Source organism: Coregonus lavaretus, assembly GCF_964263955.1.
Source record: "Coregonus lavaretus genome assembly, contig: HAP1_SCAFFOLD_1107, whole genome shotgun sequence".
Lineage (NCBI taxonomy): Eukaryota > Metazoa > Chordata > Actinopteri > Salmoniformes > Salmonidae > Coregonus > Coregonus lavaretus.
Window position 1 is genome coordinate 36,591 of NW_028157192.1, and position 14,690 is coordinate 51,280.

The 14,690-nt window shown below is 52.7% G+C and overlaps 1 protein-coding gene across 1 annotated transcript in view; it reads left to right on the top strand.

Annotated features, from left to right (window-relative positions):
- LOC311125696 (transcriptional regulator ATRX-like) overlaps positions 1-14,690 on the top strand; it is a gene marked incomplete at its 5' end in the record, with an annotated part of 98,307 nt that overhangs the window by 32,816 nt on the left and 50,801 nt on the right. Inside the window, 2 exons of the mRNA XM_084199730.1 lie at positions 8,604-8,712; positions 11,199-11,376. Of these exons, the coding sequence (XP_084055856.1) occupies positions 8,604-8,712; positions 11,199-11,376 (287 nt within the window). The remainder of the gene's footprint in view (positions 1-8,603; positions 8,713-11,198; positions 11,377-14,690) is intronic.

The window sequence follows — 14,690 nt, forward strand, 5'->3', positions numbered from 1 at the left end:
CCTAGACACTAACCCCTACCCCCTAGACACTAACCTCTACCCCCTAGACACTAACCCCTACTCCCTAGACACTAACCTCTACCCCCTAGACACTAACCCCTACCCCTAGACACTAACCCCTACCCCCTAGACACTAACCTCTACCCCCTAGACACTAACCTCTACCCCCTAACCTCTACCCCTAGACACTAACCTCTACCCCCTAGACACTAACCTCTACCCCCTAGACACTAACCTCTACCCCCTAGACACTAACCCCTACCCCTAGACACTAACCCCTACCCCCTAGACACTAACCTCTACCCCCTAGACACTAACCCCTACCCCCTAACCTCTACCCCCTAGACACTAACCTCTACCCCCTAACCTCTACCCCCTAGACACTAACCTCTACCCCCTAGACACTAACCTCTACCCCCTAGACACTAACCCCTACCCCCTAGACACTAACCCCTACCCCCTAGACACTAACCTCTACCCCCTAGACACTAACCCCTACCCCCTAGACACTAACCCCTACCCCCTAACCTCTACCCCCTAGACACTAACCTCTACCCCCTAGACACTAACCCCTACCCCCTAGACACTAACCCCTACCCCCTAGACACTAACCCCTAGACACTAACCTCTACCCCCTAGACACTAACCCCTACCCCCTAGACACTAACCTCTACCCCCTAGACACTAACCTCTACCCCTAGACACTAACCTCTACCCCCTAGACACTAACCCCTACCCCCTAGACACTAACCCCTACCCCCTAGACACTAACCTCTACCCCCTAGACACTAACCTCTACCCCCTAGACACTAACCTCTACCCCCTAGACACTAACCTCTACCCCCTAGACACTAACCTCTACCCCCTAGACACTAACCTCTACCCCCTAACCTCTACCCCCTAGACACTACACTCTACCCCCTAGACACTAACCCCTACCCCCTAGACACTAACCCCTAGACACTAACCTCTACCCCCTAGACACTAACCTCTACCCCTAGACACTAACCTCTACCCCCTAGACACTAACCCCTACCCCCTAGACACTAACCCCTACCCCCTAGACACTAACCTCTACCCCCTAGACACTAACCTCTACCCCCTAGACACTAACCTCTACCCCCTAGACACTAACCTCTACCCCCTAGACACTAACCTCTACCCCCTAGACACTAACCTCTACCCCCTAGACACTAACCTCTACCCCCTAGACACTAACCCCTACCCCCTAGACACTAACCCCTACCCCCTAGACACTAACCTCTACCCCCTATTCACTAACCTCTACCCCCTAGACACTAACCCCTACCCCCTAGACACTAACCTCTACCCCCTAGACACTAACCTCTACCCCCTAGACACTAACCTCTACCCCCTAGACACTAACCTCTACCCCCTAGACACTAACCTCTACCCCCTAGACACTAACCCCTACCCCCTAGACACTAACCCCTACCCCCTAGACACTAACCCCTACCCCCTAGACATTAACCCCTACCCCCTAGACACTAACCTCTACCCCCTAGACACTAACCCCTACTCCCTAGACACTAACCTCTACCCCCTAGACACTAACCCCTACCCCTAGACACTAACCCCTACCCCCTAGACACTAACCTCTACCCCCTAGACACTAACCTCTACCCCCTAACCTCTACCCCTAGACACTAACCTCTACCCCCTAGACACTAACCTCTACCCCCTAGACACTAACCTCTACCCCCTAGACACTAACCCCTACCCCTAGACACTAACCCCTACCCCCTAGACACTAACCTCTACCCCCTAGACACTAACCCCTACCCCCTAACCTCTACCCCCTAGACACTAACCTCTACCCCCTAACCTCTACCCCCTAGACACTAACCTCTACCCCCTAGACACTAACCTCTACCCCCTAGACACTAACCCCTACCCCCTAGACACTAACCCCTACCCCCTAGACACTAACCTCTACCCCCTAGACACTAACCCCTACCCCCTAGACACTAACCCCTACCCCCTAACCTCTACCCCCTAGACACTAACCTCTACCCCCTAGACACTAACCCCTACCCCCTAGACACTAACCCCTACCCCCTAGACACTAACCCCTAGACACTAACCTCTACCCCCTAGACACTAACCCCTACCCCCTAGACACTAACCTCTACCCCCTAGACACTAACCTCTACCCCTAGACACTAACCTCTACCCCCTAGACACTAACCCCTACCCCCTAGACACTAACCCCTACCCCCTAGACACTAACCTCTACCCCCTAGACACTAACCTCTACCCCCTAGACACTAACCTCTACCCCCTAGACACTAACCCCTACCCCCTAGACACTAACCTCTACCCCCTAGACACTAACCTCTACCCCCTAGACACTAACCTCTACCCCCTAGACACTAACCTCTACCCCCTAGACACTAACCTCTACCCCCTAGACACTAACCTCTACCCCCTACCCCCTAACCTCTACCCCCTAGACACTGACCTCTACCCCCTAGACACTAACCTCTACCCCCTAGACACTAACCCCTACCCCTAGACACTAACCCCTACCCCCTAGACACTAACCTCTACCCCCTAGACACTAACCCCTACCCCCTAGACACTAACCTCTACCCCCTAGACACTAACCTCTACCCCCTAACCTCTACCCCCTAGACACTAACCTCTACCCCCTAGACACTAACCTCTACCCCCTAGACACTAACCTCTACCCCCTAGACACTAACCCCTACCCCTAGACACTAACCCCTACCCCCTAGACACTAACCTCTACCCCCTAGACACTAACTCCTACCCCCTAACCTCTACCCCCTAGACACTAACCTCTACCCCCTAACCTCTACCCCCTAGACACTAACCTCTACCCCCTAGATACTAACCTCTACCCCCTAGACACTAACCCCTACCCCCTAGACACTAACCCCTACCCCCTAGACACTAACCCCTACCCCCTAGACACTAACCTCTACCCCCTAGACACTAACCCCTACCCCCTAGACACTAACCCCTACCCCCTAACCTCTACCCCCTAGACACTAACCTCTACCCCCTAGACACTAACCCCTACCCCCTAGACACTAACCTCTACCCCCTAGACACTAACCCCTACCCCCTAGACACTAACCCCTACCCCCTAGACACTAACCTCTACCCCCTAGACACTAGACACTAACCTCTACCCCCTAGACACTAACCTCTATCCCCTACCCCCTAACCCCTACCCCCTAGACACTAACCTCTACCCCCTAGACACTAACCTCTACCCCCTAGACACTAACCCCTACCCCCTAGACACTAACCTCTACCCCCTAGACACTAACCCCTACCCCCTAGACACTAACCTCTACCCCCTAGACACTAACCTCTACCCCCTAGACACTAACCCCTACCCCCTAGACACTAACCTCTACCCCCTAGACACTAACCCCTACCCCCTAGACACTAACCTCTACCCCCTAGACACTAACCCCTACCCCCTAGACACTAACCTCTACCCCCTAGACACTAACCTCTACCCCCTAGACACTAACCCCTACCCCCTAGACACTAACCCCTACCCCCTAGACACTAACCCCTACCCCCTAGACACTAACCTCTACCCCCTAGACACTAGACACTAACCTCTACCCCCTAGACACTAACCTCTATCCCCTACCCCCTAACCCCTACCCCCTAGACACTAACCTCTACCCCCTAGACACTAACCTCTACCCCCTAGACACTAACCCCTACCCCCTAGACACTAACCTCTACCCCCTAGACACTAACCCCTACCCCCTAGACACTAACCTCTACCCCCTAGACACTAACCTCTACCCCCTAGACACTAGACACTAACCTCTACCCCCTAGACACTAACCTCTATCCCCTACCCCCTAACCCCTACCCCCTAGACACTAACCTCTACCCCCTAGACACTAACCTCTACCCCCTAGACACTAACCCCTACCCCCTAGACACTAACCTCTACCCCCTAGACACTAACCCCTACCCCCTAGACACTAACCTCTACCCCCTAGACACTAACCTCTACCCCCTAGACACTAACCCCTACCCCCTAGACACTAACCTCTACCCCCTAGACACTAACCTCTACCCCCTAGACACTAACCCCTACCCCCTAGACACTAACCTCTACCCCCTAGACACTAACCTCTACCCCCTAGACACTAACCTCTACCCCCTAACCTCTACCCCCTAGACACTAACCCCTACCCCCTAACCTCTACCCCCTAGACACTAACCCCTACCCCCTAACCTCTACCCCCTAGACACTAACCTCTACCCCCTAGACACTAACCTCTACCCCCTAGACACTAACCTCTACCCCCTAGACACTAACCTCTACCCCCTAGACACTAACCCCTACCCCTAGACACTAACCCCTACCCCCTAGACACTAACCTCTACCCCCTAGACACTAACCCCTACTCCCTAGACACTAACCTCTACCCCCTAGACACTAACCCCTACCCCTAGACACTAACCCCTACCCCCTAGACACTAACCTCTACCCCCTAGACACTAACCTCTACCCCCTAACCTCTACCCCTAGACACTAACCTCTACCCCCTAGACACTAACCTCTACCCCCTAGACACTAACCTCTACCCCCTAGACACTAACCCCTACCCCTAGACACTAACCCCTACCCCCTAGACACTAACCTCTACCCCCTAGACACTAACCCCTACCCCCTAACCTCTACCCCCTAGACACTAACCTCTACCCCCTAACCTCTACCCCCTAGACACTAACCTCTACCCCCTAGACACTAACCTCTACCCCCTAGACACTAACCCCTACCCCCTAGACACTAACCCCTACCCCCTAGACACTAACCTCTACCCCCTAGACACTAACCCCTACCCCCTAGACACTAACCCCTACCCCCTAACCTCTACCCCCTAGACACTAACCTCTACCCCCTAGACACTAACCCCTACCCCCTAGACACTAACCCCTACCCCCTAGACACTAACCCCTAGACACTAACCTCTACCCCCTAGACACTAACCCCTACCCCCTAGACACTAACCTCTACCCCCTAGACACTAACCTCTACCCCTAGACACTAACCTCTACCCCCTAGACACTAACCCCTACCCCCTAGACACTAACCCCTACCCCCTAGACACTAACCTCTACCCCCTAGACACTAACCTCTACCCCCTAGACACTAACCTCTACCCCCTAGACACTAACCTCTACCCCCTAGACACTAACCTCTACCCCCTAGACACTAACCTCTACCCCCTAACCTCTACCCCCTAGACACTAACCTCTACCCCCTAGACACTAACCCCTACCCCCTAGACACTAACCCCTAGACACTAACCTCTACCCCCTAGACACTAACCTCTACCCCTAGACACTAACCTCTACCCCCTAGACACTAACCCCTACCCCCTAGACACTAACCCCTACCCCCTAGACACTAACCTCTACCCCCTAGACACTAACCTCTACCCCCTAGACACTAACCTCTACCCCCTAGACACTAACCTCTACCCCCTAGACACTAACCTCTACCCCCTAGACACTAACCTCTACCCCCTAACCTCTACCCCCTAGACACTAACCTCTACCCCCTAGACACTAACCCCTACCCCCTAGACACTAACCCCTACCCCCTAGACACTAACCTCTACCCCCTATTCACTAACCTCTACCCCCTAGACACTAACCCCTACCCCCTAGACACTAACCTCTACCCCCTAGACACTAACCTCTACCCCCTAGACACTAACCTCTACCCCCTAGACACTAACCCCTACCCCCTAGACACTAACCCCTACCCCCTAGACACTAACCCCTACCCCCTAGACATTAACCCCTACCCCCTAGACACTAACCTCTACCCCCTAGACACTAACCCCTACCCCCTAACCTCTACCCCCTAGACACTAACCTCTACCCCCTAGACACTACTGGTAGAAACCATGTATACTGGTAGAAAGCATGTATACTGGTAGAAAGCATGTGTACTGGTAGAAAGCATGTGTACTGGTAGAAAGCATGTATACTGGTAGAAAGCATGTATACTGGTAGAAAGCATGTATACTGGTAGAAAGCATGTGTACTGGTAGAAAGCATGTGTACTGGTAGAAAGCATGTGTACTGGTAGAAAGCATGTATACTGGTAGAAAGCATGTGTACTGGTAGAAAGCATGTGTACTGGTAGAAAGCATGTATACTGGTAGAAAGCATGTGTACTGGTAGAAAGCATGTGTACTGGTAGAAAGCATTTATACTGGTAGAAAGCATGTATACTGGTAGAAAGCATGTATACTGGTAGAAAGCATGTATACTGGTAGAAAGCATGTATACTGGTAGAAAGCATGTGTACTGGTAGAAAGCATGTGTACTGGTAGAAAGCATGTATACTGGTAGAAAGCATGTGTACTGGTAGAAAGCATGTATACTGGTAGAAAGCATGTATACTGGTAGAAAGCATGTATACTGGTAGAAAGCATGTGTACTGGTAGAAAGCATGTATACTGGTAGAAAGCATGTATACTGGTAGAAAGCATGTATACTGGTAGAAAGCATGTATACTGGTAGAAAGCATGTATACTGGTAGAAAGCATGTATACTGGTAGAAAGCATGTATACTGGTAGAAAGCATGTGTACTGGTAGAAAGCATGTATACTGGTAGAAAGCATGTATACTGGTAGAAAGCATGTGTACTGGTAGAAAGCATGTGTACTGGTAGAAAGCATGTATACTGGTAGAAAGCATGTATACTGGTAGAAAGCATGTATACTGGTAGAAAGCATGTGTACTGGTAGAAAGCATGTGTACTGGCGCACTCTGTCGCTCTCTGCCCCTCCTCAACACAGCCTCTGGCGTTAGGTCATGTTCTTAATTAAACCTCGGCAGCTGTTTTTGCTTTTATTTAGAAAATTATTAGACCTTGAAAAAATGTTTGCTTAAGGGTTTGCAATTTGTAATGAAAAGATCAGTAAAGTAATTGGAACCATACTGAATGTTAGAGTTGTGAAGCGGGGGTTGCTATATTAAAAGGCATTGGAACCATACAGGTGGGGGGGGGGGGGGGTATATTAAAAGGCAGAACACTTGTGCCTGAGAGGCCTCGTTTGGTCTGGTCTCCACTATCGCTGTTCTCTCTGGACTTTAGCATACATCGCTCTCTCTCTCAGTACTTTAGCTTAGGTCTGTCTAGGGATTGGTTTGGGAGAAGGCCTGTCTAGGGATTGGTTTGGGAGAAGGCCTGTCTAGGGATTGGTTTGGGAGAAGGCCTGTCTAGGGATTGGTTTGGGAGAAGGCCTGTCTAGGGATTGGTTTGGAACTAGGCCTGTCTAGGGATTGGTTTGGGAGAAGGCCTGTCTAGGGATTGGTTTGGGAGAAGGCCTGTCTAGGGATTGGTTTGGGAGAAGGCCTGTCTAGGGATTGGTTTGGGAGAAGGCCTGTCTAGGGATTGGTTTGGAACTAGGCCTGTCTAGGGATTGGTTTGGGAGAAGGCCTGTCTAGGGATTGGTTTGGGAGAAGGCCTGTCTAGGGATTGGTTTGGGAGAAGGCCTGTCTAGGGATTGGTTCGGGAGAAGGCCTGTCTAGGGATTGGTTTGGGAGAAGGCCTGTCTAGGGATTGGTTTGGGAGAAGGCCTGTCTAGGGATTGGTTTGGGAGAAGGCCTGTCTAGGGATTGGTTTGGGAGAAGGCCTGTCTAGGGATTGGTTTGGGAGAAGGCCTGTCTAGGGATTGGTTTGGGAGAAGGCCTGTCTAGGGATTGGTTTGGGAGAAGGCCTGTCTAGGGATTGGTTTGGGAGAAGGCCTGTCTAGGGATTGGTTTGGGAGAAGGCCTGTCTAGGGATTGGTTTGGGAGAAGGCCTGTCTAGGGATTGGTTTGGGAGAAGGCCTGTCTAGGGATTGGTTTGGGAGAAGGCCTGTCTAGGGATTGGTTTGGGAGAAGGCCTGTCTAGGGATTGGTTTGGAACTAGGCCTGTCTAGGGATTGGTTTGGGAGAAGGCCTGTCTAGGGATTGGTTTGGGAGAAGGCCTGTCTAGGGATTGGTTTGGGAGAAGGCCTGTCTAGGGATTGGTTTGGGAGAAGGCCTGTCTAGGGATTGGTTTGGAACTAGGCCTGTCTAGGGATTGGTTTGGGAGAAGGCCTGTCTAGGGATTGGTTTGGGAGAAGGCCTGTCTAGGGATTGGTTTGGGAGAAGGCCTGTCTAGGGATTGGTTCGGGAGAAGGCCTGTCTAGGGATTGGTTTGGGAGAAGGCCTGTCTAGGGATTGGTTTGGGAGAAGGCCTGTCTAGGGATTGGTTTGGGAGAAGGCCTGTCTAGGGATTGGTTTGGGAGAAGGCCTGTCTAGGGATTGGTTTGGGAGAAGGCCTGTCTAGGGATTGGTTTGGGAGAAGGCCTGTCTAGGGATTGGTTTGGGAGAAGGCCTGTCTAGGGATTGGTTTGGGAGAAGGCCTGTCTAGGGATTGGTTTGGGAGAAGGCCTGTCTAGGGATTGGTTTGGGAGAAGGCCTGTCTAGGGATTGGTTTGGGAGAAGGCCTGTCTAGGGATTGGTTTGGGAGAAGGCCTGTAAACTGTATGATGCCTGTCCTCTAACTACACGGTGTTTACCTGTGCAGGTGAGGGGAAGTGGTTCCGGAACATAGACTACTACCGTTTGGACGGCTCCACCAACGCCCTGAACCGGAAGAAGTGGGCCGAAGAGTTCAATGACACCAGCAACGTCCGGTAAACGCCACCCCTCTACGCCACCCCACTACACCACCCCACTACACCCCACTACACCACCCCACTACACCACCCCACTACACCCCACTACGCCACCCCACTACACCCCACTACTACACCCCACTACACCACCCCACTACACCCCCCCACTACGCCACCCCACTACACCCCACTACACCACCCCACTACACCACCCCACTAAGCCACCCCACTACACCACCCCACTACACCCCACTACACCACCCCACTACACCACCCCACTACACCCCACTACACCACCCCACTACGCCACCCCACTACACCACCCCACTACACCCCACTACACCACCCCACTACACCACCCCACTACACCACCCTACTACGCCACCCCACTACGCCACCCCAATACACCACCCCACTACGCCACCCCACTACACCCTACTACACCACCCCACTACGCCACCCCACTACGCCACCCCACTACGCCAACCCACTACACCACCCCACTACACCACCCCACTACGCCACCCCACTACACCACCCTACTACACCACCCCACTACACCACCCCACTACACCACCCTACTACGCAACCCCACTACGCCACCCCACTACGCCACCCCACTACGCCACCCCAATACACCACCCCACTACGCCACCCCACTACGCCACCCCACCACACCACCCCACTACGCCACCCCACTACACCCCACTACACCACCCTACCACACCACCCTACTACACCACCCCACTACGCCACCCCACTACACCACCCTACTACGCAACCCCACTACGCCACCCCAATACACCACCCCACTACGCCACCCCACTACGCCACCCCACCACACCACCCCACTACGCCACCCCACTACACCCACTACACCACCCTACTACGCCACCCCACTACGCCACCCCACCACACCACCCCACTACGCCACCCCACTACACCACCCTACTACACCACCCCACTACACCCCACTACACCACCCTACTACACCACCCCACTACGCCACCCCACTACACCCCACTACACCACCCCACTACACCACCCTACTACGCCACCCCACTACGCCACCCCACCACACCACCCCACTACGCCACCCCACTACACCACCCCACTACGCCACCCCACTACACCACCCCACTACGCCACCCCACTACGCCACCCCACTACACCACCCCACTACGCCACCCCACTACACCACCCCACTACGCCACCCCACTACACCCCAATACACCACCCCACTACACCCCACTACACCACCCCACTACACCCCATTACGCCACCCCACTACACCACCCCACTACGCCACCCCACTACACCCCAATACACCACCCCACTACACCCCACTACACCACCCCACTACGCCCCACTACACCACCCCACTACGCCCCACTACACCACCCCACTACACCCCACTACACCACCCCACTACACCACCCCACTAAGCCACCCCACTACACCACCCCACTACACCACCCCACTACACCACCCCACTACACCCCACTACACCACCCCACTACACCACCCCACTACACCACCCCACTACGCCACCCCACTACGCCACCCCACTACACCACCCAACTAAGCCACCCAACTACGCCAGCCCACTACACCACCCCACTAAGCCACCCCACTACACCACCCCACCAAGCCACCCAACTACGCCAGCCCACTACACCACCCCACCACACCACCCCACCCCACTACGGCACCCCACTACACCCCACTACACCCCACTACGCCCCACTACACCCCACTACACCACCCCACTACACCACCCCACTACGCCCCACTACACCACCCCACTACACCACCCCACTACGCCCCACTACACCACCCCACTACACCACCCCACTACACCACCCCACTACACCACCCCACTACGCCACCCCACTACGCCACCCCACTACGCCCCACTACACCACCCCACTACCCCACTACACCACCCCACTACACCACCCCACTACACCACCCCACTACACCCCACTACACCACCCCACCACGCCACCCCACTACGCCACCCCACTACACCACCCCACTACACCACCCCACTACACCACCCCACTACACCACACCACCCCACTACGCCACCCCACCACGCCACCCCACCACGCCACCCCACTACGCCACCCCACTACACCACCCCACTACACCACCCCACTACACCCCACTACACCACACCACCCCACTACGCCACCCCACTACGCCACCCCACTACGCCACCCCACTACGCCACCCCACTACACCACCCCACTACACCACACCACCCCACTACGCCACCCCACCACGCCACCCCACCACGCCACCCCACTACGCCACCACACTACGCCACCCCACTACACCACCCCACTACACCACCCCACTACACCACACCACCCCACTACGCCACCCCACTACGCCACACTCATCACTCATCTACTCCCCACTCGCCACTCTACCTCTCCTCTACCTCTCCTCTACCCCTCTCTCTCTCTTTCACTTTCTCTCACTCTCTAACTCTGTAGTGGTCGGTTGTTCCTGATCTCGACCAAGGCTGGTTCTCTGGGTATCAACCTGATAGGAGCTAACCGGGTCATCATATTCGACGCGTCCTGGAACCCGTCGTACGACATCCAGAGTATCTTCAGGGTCTACCGCTTTGGACAGCTCAAGACTTGCTACGTCTACCGATTCCTGGCTCAGGTAATCAGCCAGCCAGTCAATCACATAATACCCAGCAGAGTTCAGTCAAAAACCAGGACAACAAAGTAGGAACTCCATAATATGAAAATGTGTGTTGTAGTGGCATGTTTAGCTAAAAAGTTTGTGACGCGTTTTAAAGTAATATACTGTCAGACAGTGATGTATGCAGGATTCATTCTAACGTTACCCCATGGACTTTGTCAGACAGTGATGTATGCAGGATTCATTCAAACGTTACCCCATCGACTTTGTCAGACAGTGATGTATGCAGGATTCATTCTAACGTTACCCCATCGACTTTGTCAGACAGTGATGTATGCAGGATTCATTCTAACGTTACCCCATCGACTTTGTCAGACAGTGATGTATGCAGGATTCATTCTAACGTTACCCCATCGACTTTGTCAGACAGTGATGTATGCAGGATTCATTCTAACGTTACCCCATCGACTTTGTCAGACAGTGATGTATGCAGGATTCATTCTAACGTTACCCCATCGACTTTGTCAGACAGTGATGTATGCAGGATTCATTCTCACGTTACCTGGTGTATAATCACACAGGTGATGGATGAGAGAGAGTGCACGCTATTCCCTTTGTAGTGCACTACTTTTGACCAGGATCCATAAGGATTGCCATTTTGGACATTGCTGAAGTGTTGTTCTATCTAACTAGTAGAGAGCAGATGGAGATGGTTTGTTCTGCTCTTGGCCTGGTTTAGCCCTTCTGGCCTCTGCCTTCTCTCTCTCTCCCCTCTCCCCTCTCTCCTCCATTTCCTCTCCCCCCTCTCCTCCCCCCTCTCCTCTCCCCTGCTCCTCCCCTCTCCCCTCTCCCCTCTCTCCTCCCCTCTCCTCTCCCCTCTCTCCTCCCCTCTCCTCTCCCCTCTCCTCTCCCCTCTCCTCTCCCCTCCCCCCTCTCCTCTCCCCTCCCCCCTCTCCTCTCCCCTCCCCCCTCTCCTCTCCTCTCCCCTCTCTCCTCCCCTCTCTCATCTCCTCTCTCCTCCCCTCTCTCATCTCCTCTCTCCTCCCCTCTCTCATCTCCTCTCTCCTCTCCTCTCATCTCTCCTCTCCCCTCTCTCCTCTCTCCTCTCCCCTCTCTCCTCCCCTCTCTCATCTCCTCTCTCCTCCCCTCTCTCATCTCCTCTCTCCTCTCCTCACCTCTCCTCTCCCCTCTCTCCTCTCCCCTCTCTCCTCTCCCCTCTCCTCTCCCCTCTCTCCTCCCCTCTCCTCCCCCCTCTCCTCTCCCCTGCTCCTCCCCTCTCCCCTCTCTCCTCCCCTCTCCTCTCCCCTCTCTCCTCCCCTCTCCTCTCCTCTCCCCTCTCTCCTCCCCTCTCCTCTCCCCTCTCTCCTCCCCTCTCTCCTCCCCTCTCTCATCTCCTCTCTCCTCTCCTCACCTCTCCTCCCTCCCTCCCTCCCTCCCTCCCCTCTCTCCTCTCCTCTCCTCTCCTCTCCTCTCTCTCAATTCAATTTCAATTTAATTTAAGGGCTTTATTGGCATGGGAAACGTGTGTTAACATTGCCAAAGCAAGTGAAGTAGATAGTAAACAAAAGTGAAATAAACAATAAATATTAACAGTAAACATTACACTCAGAAGTTCCAAAAGAATAAAGACATTTCAAATGTCATATTATGTCTATATACAGTGTTGTAACAATGTGCAAATAGTTAAAGTACAAATGGGAAAATAAATAAACATAAATATGGGTTGTATTTACAATGGTGTTTGTTCTTCACTGGTTGCCCTTTTCTTGTGGCAACAGGTCACAAATCTTGCAGCTGTGATGGCACACTGTGGTTTTTCACCCAGTAGATAAGGGAGTTGATAAAAATTGGGTTTGTTTTACAATTCTTTGTGGATCGCTGTAATCTGAGGGAAATATGTGTCTCTAATATGGTCATACATTTGGCAGGAGGTAAGGAAGTGCAGCTCAGTTTCCACCTCATTTTGTGGGCAGTGTGCACATAGCCTGTCTTCTCTTGAGAGCCAGGTCTGCCTACGGCGGCCTTTCTCAATAGCAAGGCTATGCTCACTGAGTCTGTACATAGTCAAAGCTTTCCTCAAGTTTGGGTCAGTCACAGTGGTCAGGTATTCTGCCACTGTGGACTCTGTTTAGGGCCAAATAGCATTCTAGTTCTAGTGCTCTGTTTTTTTGTTAATTCTTTTCAATGTGTCAAGTAATTCTCTTTTTGTTTTCTCATGATTTGGTTGGGTCTAACTGTGGTGTTGTCCTGGGGCTCTGTGGGGTCTGTTTGTGTTTGTGAACAGAGCCCCAGGACCAGCTTGCTTAGGGGACTCTTCTCCAAGTTCATCTCTCTGTAGGTGATGGCTTAGTTATGGAAGGTTTGGGAATCGCTTCCTTTTAAGTGGTTATAGAATTTCACGGCTCTTTTCTGGATTTTGATAATTAGCGGGTATCGGCCTAATTCTGCTCTGCATGAATTATTTGGTGTTTTATGTTGGACACTGAGGATATTTTTGCAGAATTCTGCATGGAGTCTCCAATTTGATGTTTGTCCCATTTTGTGAATTCTTGGTTGGTGAGCGGACCCCAGACCTCACAACCATAAAGGGCGATGGGTTCTATAACTGATTCTAGTATTTTTAGCCAGATCCTAATTGGTATGTCGAATTTTGTGTTCCTTTTAATGGCATAGAAGGCCCTTCTTGCCTTGTCTCTCAGATCGTTCACAGCTTTGTGGAAGTTACCTGTGGTGCTGATGTTTAGGCCGAGGTATGTATAGTTTTTTGTGTGCTCTAGGGCAATGGTGTCTAGATGGAATTTGTATTTGTGGTCCTGGCAACTGGACCTTTTTTGGAACACCATTATTTTTGTCTTACTGAGATTTACTGTCAGGGCCCAGGTCTGACAGAATCTGTGCAGAAGATCTAGGTGCTGCTGTAGGCCCTCCTTGGTTGGGGACAGAAGCACCAGATCATCAGCAAACAGAAGACATTTGACTTCAGATTCTAGTAGGGTGAGGCCGGGTGCTGCAGACTGTTCTAGTGCCCTCGCCAATTCGTTGATATATATGTTGAAGAGGGTGGGGTTTAAACTGCATCCCTGTCTCAACCCCACGGCCCTGTGGAAATAAATGTGTGTGTTTTTTGTCAATTTTAACCGCACACTTGTTGTTTGTGTACATGGATTTTATAATGTCGTATGTTTTTCCCCCAACCCCAATTTCCAGCAATTTGTATGGCAGACCCTCATGCCAAATTGAGTCAAAAGCTTTTTTGAAATCAACAAAGCATGAGAAGACTTAGCCTTTGTTTAGGTTTGTTTGTTTGTTTGTCAGTTAGGGTGTGCAGGGTG